The sequence below is a fragment of the Petaurus breviceps genome, unplaced genomic scaffold (genome assembly GCF_028583685.1).
Source record: "Petaurus breviceps papuanus isolate PSGF00001 unplaced genomic scaffold, PetGlider_PUasm1.0 90849, whole genome shotgun sequence".
Lineage (NCBI taxonomy): Eukaryota > Metazoa > Chordata > Mammalia > Diprotodontia > Petauridae > Petaurus > Petaurus breviceps.
The window spans coordinates 22,822,756-22,836,705 of NW_027187361.1; the positions used below are offsets into that span (position 1 = coordinate 22,822,756).

General features: G+C 40.7%; 1 protein-coding gene and 1 pseudogene across 1 annotated transcript in view; both read right to left on the reverse strand.

Moving 5' to 3' along the window:
• Window positions 1-13,950, reverse strand: part of VWA3B (von Willebrand factor A domain containing 3B) — a 210,539-nt gene that overhangs the window by 155,608 nt on the left and 40,981 nt on the right. Inside the window, exon 7 of the mRNA XM_069073058.1 lies at window positions 12,782-12,897. Coding sequence (XP_068929159.1) covers window positions 12,782-12,897 — 116 coding nt within the window. The remainder of the gene's footprint in view (window positions 1-12,781; window positions 12,898-13,950) is intronic.
• On the reverse strand, window positions 3,398-4,362 carry LOC138149777 (calponin-3 pseudogene; annotated as a pseudogene).

The window sequence follows — 13,950 nt, forward strand, 5'->3', positions numbered from 1 at the left end:
TTCCTTCCTTCCTTTTTTCCTTCCTCCCTCCTTTCCTTCCTTCCTTTCTCTTTTCCTTCCTTCCTTTTTTCCTTCCTCCCTCCTTCCCTTCCTTCCTTTCTCTCTTCCTTCTTTATTTTCTTCCTTCCTATAGAACCATCTAGCTGCCTCTTATCCTGATACTCAACCTAATCATTGTCCTTTGCACCATCTTCTTATTTCCCACCACATCGATACCATTCTTGGTATGAGTCCTCTTATGTCAACTCACATATTGCCCAAAACAACACTCTCAGGGCTTAAAAGATTCAGAAGCTGAATAAGATAAAGGTTCAAAACCTGAAGTTATGATGTATGGACTATAAGAGTAGCCATTATTTACTCAATAGGAAATATATTTATAATATCTCTTTTAGAGGTAGGTAAGCCTTACCACTTCCATCCACTCAGTTTAGTCTCTTTCCTTTTTTTTGGGGGGGGGGCTTTTCCTTTAGTCTCTTCCCAGGACAAACCATGTGATATTTCCTTACCTCAGGAGAGGAAAATAATGCTAAGTTTTAGGAACCTCTGCAGATCCAAGCCTTTCTTGGATCCACTTGGATCCAATCCACTCTAGAATAGACACTACATTTTCAAAATGTTATCAGAGGTGCATCAGAACTCTTAAGGTCCATAATAACATGGCATTTATTTTCAGCAACCATGTCAGCTCAACTTACCAGAAGTGCTCACTGGCTAATGTTTAATTACTCAACTGGTTGAGGGTTAATTGAGTCAGATGGCTCCGCCAACGTGAGAGGAAAGCATAAGTCCTTTTTTTCCTTTCAGAGATGGTGACATTTGACATCACTTAAAAGGTTTGCCAATAGAAAAGCAGACTTAGAAGCTAATTCATTTCTCTTAGTGCTATTCATGTCCTTAAGGAAGCTGCCAGTTGGTTAATGGTGATGCCTCTGGATATGTAGTCCTAGCAATTAGGTCTGCCTTATGCATAGATATATGATTCACGACTTCATGCATTTTCTATCAAAGCATAGCTCTTTGTTCAATTGAAATGGCTCATATTTTGATCCATTCCTTATTTTTATTTCTAGACAATGTGATACCCATGTTGAGCAGGGCTCCCCCCAAACCACAAATACCTAGATTCCAGATGTGTACTGCCATCAATAAATACCACTACCTCCAAACGGAGACAGAGAAAGCAGGCTTCTGAACTGTTCACTATTTGCTTGCTGTTTGCATTAGACCCATGGGAAGAACCACCTGATCTGAGACGTGAGCCTAAATATTCTTTGCTGTGCCTAGCCTGGAGTTTTCAGACTATAATCCAAGCCTTCATGACATCCTATTTCTTGAAATACAACACCAAGAAATCTAGTTTTAAGTCTCCAAGTTGTGCTAGGGTGGCATCTAATTTCAAAGACTCCTTCAGTTTGGGGCTTGGTTTTTGGTTGAGGTTTTTTTGTTTTTGCGTTTTGCTGAGTCATTTGTAGCTCAAACATGGGACCTTGATTTGTCCTCAAAAAATGCATTGAAATTTTGTCCACTTTAAAAAAATATTTGTCATGGATCTTCATGGCCAATGAATTAAACTAGCAGCAAACCTTCAGATGACGAACCTTTCCATACTCAGTTGATTCTTTTTTTTGTTTTTTTTTTTTGTTTGTTTCTTTGTTTTTTGCTTCTTGGAGGGCAATTGGGGTTAAGTAACTTGCCTAAGGTCACACGGCTAGGTTTTGTGTGTGTGTGTGTGTGTGTGTGTGTGTGTGTGTGTGTGCTAAGTGTCTAAGGCCGGATTCTGACTCTGGTGCCGGCACTCTACTCACTGTGCCACCTAGCCTAGCCGTCCCATACTCAGTTGATTCTTGAGAATCAGACACAATCATCATACCTCCAGTGCCTAGCACACAGTAGACATTTGCTAGATGCTTATTAATCGGTTTCACTTTGAAGCCAAAGAGGGGAGTTTATATTTGAGGTTAGAAGCAACAGGGAGTCTCTGGATATTATTTAGTAGGAGAATGATATGGTCAGACTCAAAGTTAAGGAAAAATCACTTTGACAGCGGAGAGGATGATAGATTGGAAAGGGAAGAGACTGGAGTCGAGAACAGTTACGAGATTATTGCCATTTTCCAGGAAAGAGGTGAGGAGGGCATGAACTAGAGTAGAAAGTAGTGAGTAGTGAGAAGGGATCAAATGTGAGAATTGTTGTGAAAGTCAAAATGGCAAGATCTGGCAATTGATTGGCTATGTGGACTAAGAGAAAGTGAAAACTCAAAGATAGCACCAATGTTATGACCTGAGAGACTAGAAGCATGCTGGTCCCCTCAAAAGAAATACAGAAGGTGAGTGGAAGAGAAGATTTAGGGAAAGATAACAAGTTCTTTTTAGGACATATTGAATTTTTTAATATACAGAATATCCATTTTGAAATGGCCAGTAGCAATACAGGACTGGAACTTGGGAGAGATAGATAGATACATAGATCTGTGAGTCTTCTTAAAATAAAATTCCTGGGAACTGATATTGTCACAAAGAGACAGAATAGAAAGAGAAAAAGTATCTCAGGACAGATCTATAGGTTACCCTCCAAGGAGCTCAGTTTCCTTGTCAGTAAAATGAAAGGGTTGAATTAATTGGTTTCTAAGGTTTCTTTCGGTTCTGACATTCTATTTTTCTGATGACTGATTTTTGCCAACACAGCATCTCAACATCAAGTTCACCCTTGCTCTATAAGAAAGCACTCCATATGGTTTTATTCACCACCATTTAAATGATCAGTCTTACTATAACCCTTTCCACCAGCTTAGTTCATTTGAGTGAAATGAAGACCTCTCTAAGATTTTAATCATAATACGTGTTTGAGTGTGGAATCACAACCCCAGAACGTAAGTAAGGATCATCAGAATTCACTTGCATTTTTTTTTCTCACATTGATAATGACTTTATTTTAAAATGAGCAAATAACACTGTAGGAACAATGAAATTTAAATCTCTAAAATGCTGCATCTTAGATTTAGTTGGCAAAGCACATTTAACAATAAGCTTGAAAGTTGCAGTCTTCCATATAGAGACCAGATACTAAACTTAAAAAAAAAAAGTTTCATGTGGTTCATAAAACATCAGTATCTTTAAGTGAAAGATCTTTAATTAAAAAAAAAAACGGACACGAGTACCCCCCTTTTACCTTATTCCTTTTTGCTTCACATGAAAATTATTGGTTGTGCTGTATAACTAAAAGGCATCTATTTGGGGAAGAGACAGAGAAAGGAAAAAGGAATGTATATAGGGCAATATTTTGTTTTGGGTACAATGCACATTATAGTGTTTTAGGAAGACAGTAAAAATCGCACAAGACTAGCCTGGCTCTCACTCAATAAAACAATGGACTAATCCTGAACTTTTTCGTCACTCTAATCACCAGTACCCAGGTCACAATACTGGTAATCTCTTGAATAGCCATCTTGGTACTGGTCATGATATTCATCTGGAAATTCCGCCTGATAATCACTCTCTCTGATTTCAGACCCATTTGTTCCTGTTCCATGACTTCCATTAGGTATTACAGATTCCATTGGTGCAGCAAAATATTTAGCATCATATGCTTGTTGCGCAAGTGCATAGATGCTCATTCCTTCCTAGGAAGCAACTCTTTTGGTTCCCATCTGAGGCGAAATCGTGAAGTCCTTTGGTCCCAATGTTAGCTTCTGATCATTGATGTCTCTTCCACTACCTTGTGTTAACATTCCAACCAGATTGCTTCTTTTGTGATGATCTCTCTGCGGACCAACGGTTGTCCTGTCCAAAAGCTTGTCCGTTTGCACTGGAGGAGCCCCTGCGGTGGTCATTCCTACCTGGCTGCGGTACCTGTCGGTTCCCTTCTGCATATGGATTACACTTTGTTCAGCTGTTCGATCTCCGTTAAAACTACTCGCTAATTTTTCTGCGCGTTTGAAGCTACAATTCCTTGTCGGATGGAATCCTTTTTTTTAGCCAGACCTGCTAAAGCTACCAGTGTAGACCGAACTCGGGTCACGTTTTTATTCTCAAAAAGATCATTTGCTTCAAAGATGTCATAGGGCTTCATACCATACGCTTGAATGGCTTGAATAAAGTTGCTAATGTTCTCTAACCGAGGCCAATTTAACAAAGATACATTGACTACCTTCACTGAGCCCGGCCATAGCTTGTTGATAAGTTCGCAGAGGATTAAGCCATTCTTTAAGCCCCGCTGGAAGTCCGTCCCAACATTGAAGCTTGTAACTTCGTCGATCCAGTTGCGGGGATCTTCCTCTACGTGATGGTTATGTCTGGAGATGGTCTGGCTCTTGACCGCCGCTGAGAGTCGGTGTTGGACACCCTGGTTGAAATGGGTCATGGCGGTTCCTGGTTCGAATCCGGTCCTGTGCCTCGGCTTCCAAGCGCGGTGCTGCCTCTCTCCCTGCGAACCCAATGGCAGCTTCCTCAGACGATCCGCGAGGCTTCCCCAGAGGCAGCGCTGGGGACCAGGGCTCTCAGGGTGCCCACTCCCGCCCAGGGTCAGACGGGGCTGCGGTGGGGGTCATGGCCAGTCCATTGCGCTGGGCTCCATTTTTCTTGAGATTAGGCCTTCCAGAGGGCTGAGCATCTTTTAAGGACAAGGAGGGCAGCTTTCCATCCAACCCAAAGAGTTTTTTCAAACGAAAGTCTTCTCGTCCTGTCGATATGGCACGGAACCTTGGGGGCAAATTGGAGAGCTCCTAATTAATAGTTTTTAAAAATTCAAAACTCTTTTCTAAATAAAGTATTGACACCATCTATCTAGTAGCAGAGAATAGCAGTAAAGGATGACACCATCCTTCTGCGCCAGCGAGAAATTCCGCAGTGCGACAGACAGTGTGGACAATTCCACATACTCAAATGTGGGAACCCAGGTAACTTGCTTCAAACCTTGGTTTTCACTGAGTAAAACAACGGACGAATACTCAGTTCTTTATGCAACTCTAATAATCAGTGGCCTGATCACTACATTAGTAATCTCACAGCCATTTAGGTACTGGCCATGATATTCATCTGGAAATTCTACTTGATTATTACTGTCATTGATTTCAGACCCATCTGTTCCTATTCCTTGGCTCCCATTATGTCTTACAGGTTGTAAGACAAATAAACAAAGCCCACAGGAGGGCTGCTAGCACAGGCGCACTCTTAATCTGCTCAGACAGGAAAGACCCTAAGAAGAGGTTCATAATCTGATTTCATTCTAGTCTAGTTTGTCAGAAGAGGATTGCTGATAATGGGAGGACACAGTCCTACAGCATCCCCTGATTCCTAAAGAGGCCTGCAAGAACAGGGAGGCAACTACCCCTACATCCCGATGGGGTCAATTGAAAAAGGCACTGCTTGTGCATCCCCCTAAATCCCTGCAGGCCTCAATGGGGCCCAGGTGAGGGACAGACAGCATTTGTGCATTCATCCCTAAGGTTCCTCATTCACTGACCAATGTCCACCTTCTTTATAGAGACAACAGACAAAGAAGGCATAATGCCAGCAGTAGCCTCACAAGTTGACATCACCTCGTCATGACATCTATCTCACTGTGCACCTACAGTGGATGTTTATATTATTTATCAATCTATAATGCTGCCCAAGTGTGGTGGAGATGTTTTGTAACAACCATGGGAACTCATATCTAATACCTGGGAACAAGAGATTGTCATGACTATGAATCCTGGGAAACTGAACTCTAAGAAATAATAACAAAAAGTCACTTTACACACCCCAAAATTCACCTTACTTACACTAAAATTCACCTTACTTACACAGGTTCTGTTGGTGCATCAAAATATTTAGAACCATATATCTCTCTCCCAAACCCATAGATACTCCATTCCTTTCTGGGACTGGGGGAATCTGAAAGGTGAGTTTCCTCATCTGTAAAATGAGGGTGGAAAAATAACCACAACCTGCCCCATAGGATTTCTGACAGGAAAACAATTTACATATTAAAGTAAAATGTAAATATGAGTCATTGCTATTATCATCCATATAACACTGACTGCAGTTCTGTTAACAACTAAAATCTGGAAAAGCATTCAGAAAAGAGAACAAAAATCACAGAATCATGGAATCCCAGCATTTGAGCTAAAGGACCTTGGCACTCATCAAGTCTAACATACCTATGAAAGGAGTTCCCACTATAAGATACCCAAACTGTAGTTTTATAACTTCTGCTTGAAGACTTCCAAAAAAGGGAAACCCCTAAAGGTAGCCCATTCTTCTTCTGTTTAGCCATAGGATAAGCATTAGGAGGGGCAGCTAGGTGGCACAGAGGATAGAACACTGGTCTTGGAATCACAAAGGCTCTTTTACCTGAGTTCAAATCTGGGCTTAATGATTAGCTGGGTGACCCTGGGCAAGCCACTTAACCCTGTTTTCCTCAGTTTCCTCGTAAGTAAAAATGTCCTGGAGAAGGAAATGGTAAAACACCCTAGTACCTTTGCCAAGAAAACCCCAAAATGGGGTCACAGAGAGTTGACTGAATAACAACAAAACCATTAAGGAAATTTTTCCTAACTTCAAGTCTAAATTTCCCGCTTTGCAACTTCCATTCATTGCTTCTGGTTCTACCTTCTGGCACCAAACAAAACAAGTCTAATCCCTGCCTCACATGGTAGCCCTTCAAATACTTAAAAAAAATTTCATGTCCGTTCTGAATCTTCTCTTCTCCAAGTTACCTTCAGGCTGGAATCCTCTGGACTTCTCCAACCCCGCCGCCCCCCCCACTCCCATTCCTCTCCTTTAAGCTCCATTTGTGTTTTCTTTCCCCCATTAGACTGCAGGTTTCTTGAGGGCAGAAGTTACCTTTCTTTCTATATTTGTTATCCCAATGCTTAGTTAGCCCAGTGCTTGGCATATATTGTTGTTTGGTCGTTTCAGTCATGTCTGACTCTTTATGGCCCCATCTGGCACTTTCTTGGCAAAGATACTGGAGTGGTTTGCCATTTCCTTCTCCAGCCCATTTTACAGATGAGAGAACTAAGTAAACCGGGTTAAGTGACTTGCCCAGGGTCACACAGCTGATAAAAGTCTGGGGTCAAATTTGAACTGAGAAAGATGAGTCTTCCTGAGTTCGGGTCTGGTGCTCTATCCACTGCACCACCTAGATGCCTTGCCTGGCATATAGTTGGTGTCTAATAAATGTTTCTGAGTAACTGATATGACATGGACTCAAGGTCCTTCCCCACTCTGGTTGCCTTCCTCTGGACTTCAGCTTGTCAATGTCCTTCTTAAACTGGGAGCAATTCAAAACCCAACATGAGGCTGCAGATGGATTCAGACAAGGGCAGAGGGCTGTGCTGCTGCCCCTCCCTATTCCTGCCCCTCAGAATGTTGCCTAAAGCTAACTGAGTTAGCTTTTTCAGCTGCTCAAGCACCCTCCTGACATCCTAAGCTTTCAGGCCACTTGAATCCTTAGATCTTTCTCAGAAACTGCTTGTTTTTAAACAGAATTTTTCCCCTTTCTTATTAGAGTGGGAGAACATGCATATTTTCTCAAAGAAGCTGTAATATTTGAAGTTTATGGTTTTGTGTACATGCTGAGTTTTTAGTTCAAGTTTGTATATTTGAATTTTTTAATTTTTACTGAGGGTTATATATATATTACATATATATTTTATAATTTTTATAATGTTTATAATTTATAATGTTTTATAATTTGCAAAATTCCTTACCCGTATCTCATTTCAGCCTAACAACCACCCTGTAAGCATGACAGACATTATTATCCCCACTTTGCAGATGAAGAAACAGACTTTAGAAAGGCTAAGGAAAAAGCCTGGCAAAAAGAAAGAGAAAAAGGACGTATATATACAAAAACACTTACAGAAATTCTTTTACTAGTAGCAAAGACCTGGTAACTAAGGGGGAAGTTCATCAATTGTGGAATAACTGAACAAATTATAGTATGTGGATTTAACAGGCTATTGTGCTATAAGAAAGGATTGAAAGGATGGTTTCAGAGAAACCTGGGAAGACTGAATTAATGTAGTAAGAAGTAAGTAGAACCAGAAATACAATGTATATAAGAACATTGTTCAAAGAACTTTGAAAGGCTTTAAGAATTCTGCTCCATATAAGGACCAATTACAACTCCAAACACATGATGACACATGTTCCCCACTTCCTGACAAAGGTGATGGACACAAGACAAAGAATGAGGGAATTTATTCTACTTGTCTATGAATATTTGTTATTTCATTTTTCTTCTCTTTGAAGAAAAGATGTAGAGATGGGAAGGGAAGGAAATGAATGCTTATTAGATAGGAAAAAAGTGTTTTTTTGTTTTTTAAGGGCTTTGTCCGTGGTCATAAAGCTTTTAAGTGTCAGCAAAATTTATTTAGTGTAGTTTTTTCTTTGTTTATACCACATATGTTTATGGTCATAAAATATAAATTATGTGACTATAGGGGTTTTTTTGTTACCAACCCTTCCAGGAAATTTAGAGCTAAATTCAGTGCCCACCTGGAATAATTAGACCATCTCATGTACCTGGTAACAGCCATTCTGTCTGTTTCATTTAGACGAGAGATTGTTAACATTTTTAGGGTCTCATTGGCATCTGGTGAAGCCTTCTCAGAAAACTGTTTTTAAATGCATAAAATAAAATCAATAAGATTATAAAAGAAACCAATTATATTGAAATAGTTATCAAAATATATTTTTAAAAAGTTCACAGAACCCCAAGGTGAGAGCTGTATTTACCTCCCCTCTTTTTTTTTTTTTTATCCCTAATTGCCCTAAATTTTGTATTTAGTTTGAAGCTACATCAGACCCTTCTGGAAGTTAGAAGCATAAAATCCTAATTAATTAATCTTCTCTTAACCTAACTTTATCTCTTAATCTTCTGTCTTTGCATATTGAAAAACCAGTTCCCAAGGGTAGACTATAGGCAACCACTGACTTTTCCATATTCAGAAGCTCCAACAAGGGCTACCTTTGGTGTTAGACTTTGTCCACGTGTATAAATGACTTAGTCCGACTCTGCCTACACAAGCTATCTCAAGGTCTATTCATAGCTGTAAAAAGTTTACCCCAGTTTGGCTGCTAATCCAGGAAGATGACCCTGCTTCCATGAAGCTTCCTTAGATTGTCCCCCACCCCAAGGGATTGGGTCCTCCTTGAAATTTTCAAGCTATTTTGGCCTCTGGTATGCACATACTAATTTTCTAATTTGTGGTTTGCCCACATATATTATCTCCTTACTAGATTGTAATCTCCCTGAGAACAGGGACTGTGTTTCTTATTCATGTTTGTATGTCCATCTCCTAGTCTAGAAGCACTAAGAATATTTGTTGATTGAACTGTTGGTTAAATTAACATATCCTCATTTCCCTAACACCTACTCCCCCAATGAGCGCTACCTTCCTTTCCCAGCAGATATTCTTTTAACATCTCCTCGTCCAAGTCTGACTTGGCTTGTTTTCCTGAGCTCTTAGTCTCTGTTATCTCTGCCTTGTGACATCAGGAATCTGAATCCACCAAAGAGAACACAATGTTCTTGTATCTGCGGCTGGCCTTTTTCGGTCAGCTACCCTCCTCCAGATTAATGGTTCATCTCCGTTGCAGGACTAATACAAGTGTTTCTTAAAGGGGTCCACATCCCCAATCACTTTTGCTTCCTATGTGGTACTCCAAAAAAAAAAAATCTCTGATCTGAGGAGTCTCTTTGAGTGCCATAAGGCTCAATCTAGGATAGGGATGCTTCTGTCCAGACTCCTCCTTAGGAAGTCGCACCACAATATATACGTACATATAAACACACAAAATTGGCACCTCTCTGTGATATCAGAGGCAAGAAAACAATCATTTGAGTGAGTCCTACCCCTCTCCCTGCTCTCTCAAGATCATACGCCACTATCCAACTCCCCTCCACCCCTTCCTCCTGCTTTGGCTTGAAATTCATCACACCCTTAAGTCTTACAATCAATTACCCCTCCATTGATTAAGAGGCCCTCCAGTGACTGCAACCCTGGTGTGGCGGTTTCCCTCTCTCTGGTTTCTAAGATCTGGATTTAGCATTTATCCTGAATGCCTTTCACCTGTGGCCAAGGATAGGGACCTGTGGCCTCAAGGCCACACGTGGCCCTCTAGGTTCTCAAGTGTGGCCCTTTCACTGAATCCAAACTTCACAGAACAATCCCCTTGATAATTCCCTTAATAAAATCCCCTTAATAAAAGGATTTGTTCTATGATGCTTACCATTCAAAGGTCCATAGCTGAGGGCCTAGAGGGCCACATGCAGCCTTGAGGCTGTCCTATACCCTCATTCCTTATGCAGCTTTAGTTCAATTTCTAACCTCCACCCACAATAAAGGCCTTGTTGCTTTTAACATCACTGGGCTATCTGACTCCTTTAAGGAAAAGTTCCAATTCCTAAAGAACTTCTATCCCTTTAGAAATACCATTCAAACATAACTAATAAGGAAATATGTTTTGTATAACTTCACATGTATAATTGGTTAACATATTGCTTGCTTTCTCAATGGCCAGGAAATAGACCAGAGGGAAAGAGAGAATTTGGAACTCAAAAAAATTTTTTTTAATGAGTGAAAAAGAAAGGAAGGAAGGAAGGAAGAAAAGAAGGAAGAAAGGAAAGGAATACAAAAGCAACTTTTAAAAGAAAAACCATTGAAAAATGAATTTGTATGGCAATTTATTCACAGTTAAATCTATTCTTAGAGAGCCCACTGAATTGTGCAGTGGCTAGGACTTAAGAAAATAAAGGGACCTTTATAACAGTTTATTCTGGGGAGAGGGAAGTGGCTAAAATTTCTAACTTTACTAAGGGCTCAGAGAGTTCTAACCGTTTTCCCTCTTCCTGAATGCTTTATTTCATTCTGTGTCTGCCATGCTATATATAACTTGTCTACCATGGCCAAGTCACTGCTGCTTTCTGATGCTCTGTCCTCTATTCAGTAAAATGACAGCGTTGTACAAATTCAAGGATTCTTATCCTTTTTTGTGTCACGGACACCCTTTGGCAGGCTGGTGAGCTCTATGTACCCTTCTCAGAATATTGTTTTAAAAAGTGTAAAATAAACTACACAGGATAAGAAGGAAAATCAGATATATTAAAATATACTTATAAAAATGTTTTAAAAATGTCGAGACCTCAGATTAAGAATCTGTTACCTAATGACCTTTGAGGTCCTTTCCAGTTCACAGCCCTATGATCTTCGCCTTTGGTGGTATGCAGTTTTTATGAGTAAATGATTCCTACCCTAACCTGGTGCTTTAACGAATGACTTTACCATATTGTTTCTTCTCTCATGTCAATACATTTTGTTTCATTTATTGTGCTTCCATGTGCAACACACCTATTCCCTGGCTTACAGCCTCCTTGAAATAAGAAGGTAGGCTACGAGGGCAGCTAGGTAGTGCAGCGAATAGAGCACCAGCCCTGAAGTCAGGAAGACCTGAGTTCAAATTTGACCTCAGACACAACACACTTACTAGCTGTGTGACCTTGGGCAAGTCACTTAACCCCAACTGCCTTGCCATCCCCCCTCCAAAAAACAACAACAAAAAAGAGGGTAGGTCACTATTGTCTGTAAGGAATGCTGAGTTCCACCTTGATACTCACACTCATATGAGAGAAATAATGTCTGTGACAAAGGTAATGGTGAGGTCTCTGAGTGCCACCAATCATATTCTATCAGGGATGTCATACGTCAATGCTGCAAGGAAAGCTGCATATCGTCATCATGATTATTACTGTTATTGTTAATAGGTCCCAGGAATATGAGCCATCAATAGCTTCAGAACAAGACCTAGGACTCACCCCACTAAACCGCAGTCCCCTTGGAATGTTTTATGTAGCAGGTTGCTTGCCCTGACGACAGGCTAGTGTCCAGGCTGAAGCTGACAAATGCATGATCGCTGTTTCATATTAGTCAGTGCTGATTCTTTATGCCACACAGGAGTTACGTAGTCCCTGGCTAGGAAGATATGTCTGGTCTCTTCTCAAAGGTAAAAAGTTACCACAGGCAGCAGGGGAACGCTTTGTGCTTTGGCCTTACCATCAAAAATGACGTGGGCTGGAACCCTGGACCTCATACTACTCTATGACTTCGGAAAAGTCACAATCTCTCTGAGCATAAGCTTCTTCGCCTGTTTAAGCAGCAATAATATTTATGCTGCTTGCCGTGGTTGTAAGGAAAGAAGTACGTATCACTACATTGGCAGACACTGGGGTAAGCACTTGACAAATATTATCTTATTTCATCAAGACAAGTTTGGTGCTGTTATTATCCCCATTTTACAGCTGAGGAAATTGAGGCAAAGAGAAGTTAAGGGACTTGCCCAGGATCACACAGCTCGTAAGTGGCTGAGGTCATATTTGAACTCAGGTCTTCATGACTACAGGCCCAGCGCCCTCTCTGCTGCATCATCTAGCTGCCATTCATAAACATTTTATGTGCCTTATGTCCTGTGACTTCATCAGCATAGAGAACTTCTAGTGTAGAAATTTCCTGTATGGATACAGACCAGCAATTCACCTGTAATTTATAGCATTGGCATGACTTCCTAGGGCACTAAGAGGTTGTCCCCACACATGATCATAAAGCTAGTATGCATCAGAATGACCACTAGGCCACACTGTATTTCTTTTTAATATCTTAACTGTATGTGAGTTATTTTTGTAATTAATTAAATTAATTATTTTAGTTAAATTAGAATAGCAATAAAGTAATTAAGAGGGAGTCATTTTCATCTAGAGCTCTTAGTGACATAAAGCAGCTTTGGGTTCTAAGTACCTGGAGCTACTCTTCCTTTCAGCTTCCTTAAATTTGAAGAGAAAGAAATGTTTCTGTCCCCTGAGGAAGGATCACGAATTCCCACAGGTTCGACTCTTGCAGCAAATGCATGAAATCTAGAAAAACAGAAGTGCGCTTACCATGAAACCCAATGTCAACGAGCATGTTCTCTTCACAGGACTAGAACGGTGTTTAAAGGGGTTTATTTGTTCTTTCCTACACAGGGTCTTGTGGAACTGGCATTTGGCTGGAAGGGAACCAAGTCTTGGATGTGCATGGAGTTTGGGGCTCTCTTTCCCCATTAAAGGATAGTGATCAGGGGTTCAGTTTTAATCTCAGAATTATTTCTCCTATGCTAACAATATTTCGAGAGGCAGAGGGGTGGGAGGGTGAAACGGGGCAGATAAGATATAATTCTGGCCTAGTATTCTTTCTTGGAGGAGATCAGAGTGGTCAGCCTCAGGCACCAATCTCCCACTCCCCCGGCTGGAGAGAATCACATTCTCTCCTAAAGAAGAGCAAACAGAGGAGACTAGAGATATCTATTCAGGCTTTTCTGTGAGCCACCTCTAAGCAAACCCATGTGGACACTTACAATCTTCACAAGCATCACACACACTCACACACAGACACATCAGTTTTAGAGTACTCATTCAAGTAGTTGGAACACTGAAACAAACAGCAAACAGCAAAAAAAAAAAAAATCACTAAACCAAAAACAAACAAACAACCCAGACATCTTTCCCCTGATGTTCTTCAGTTGGGTGTAATTGGAACCCTTTTCTCAGTGCAACTTTTATTCTGTTAAACACGGCATCTGATCAACACCATCTTATTTCTCATTAAGAGAAAACTCCAGCCGCTGCCCCTCTCCCCTGTGTTTCTTTGCATCACTTTTTCATCACATGAGGGCAAGGGAGAGCTCAGGAAGCCATGTAGGACCTTTCCTCACCCACGGCTTGGACTCCCAACCCTCTAACTCACTGCTAGACAGTTTTTGTCTCTAACTAGGAGTTTGGCCATTAGTGTATTTCATAAGTTCACTTCCAAAGGCAGAATACTGTGAACCTGGGAACCTGGGCATTTAACTGACCACAGGCCTAGCCCAGTGAAACATAGGGTTACACAGCTATTTGTTGTCTATTTTTTTTTTGTATACCTACTATATA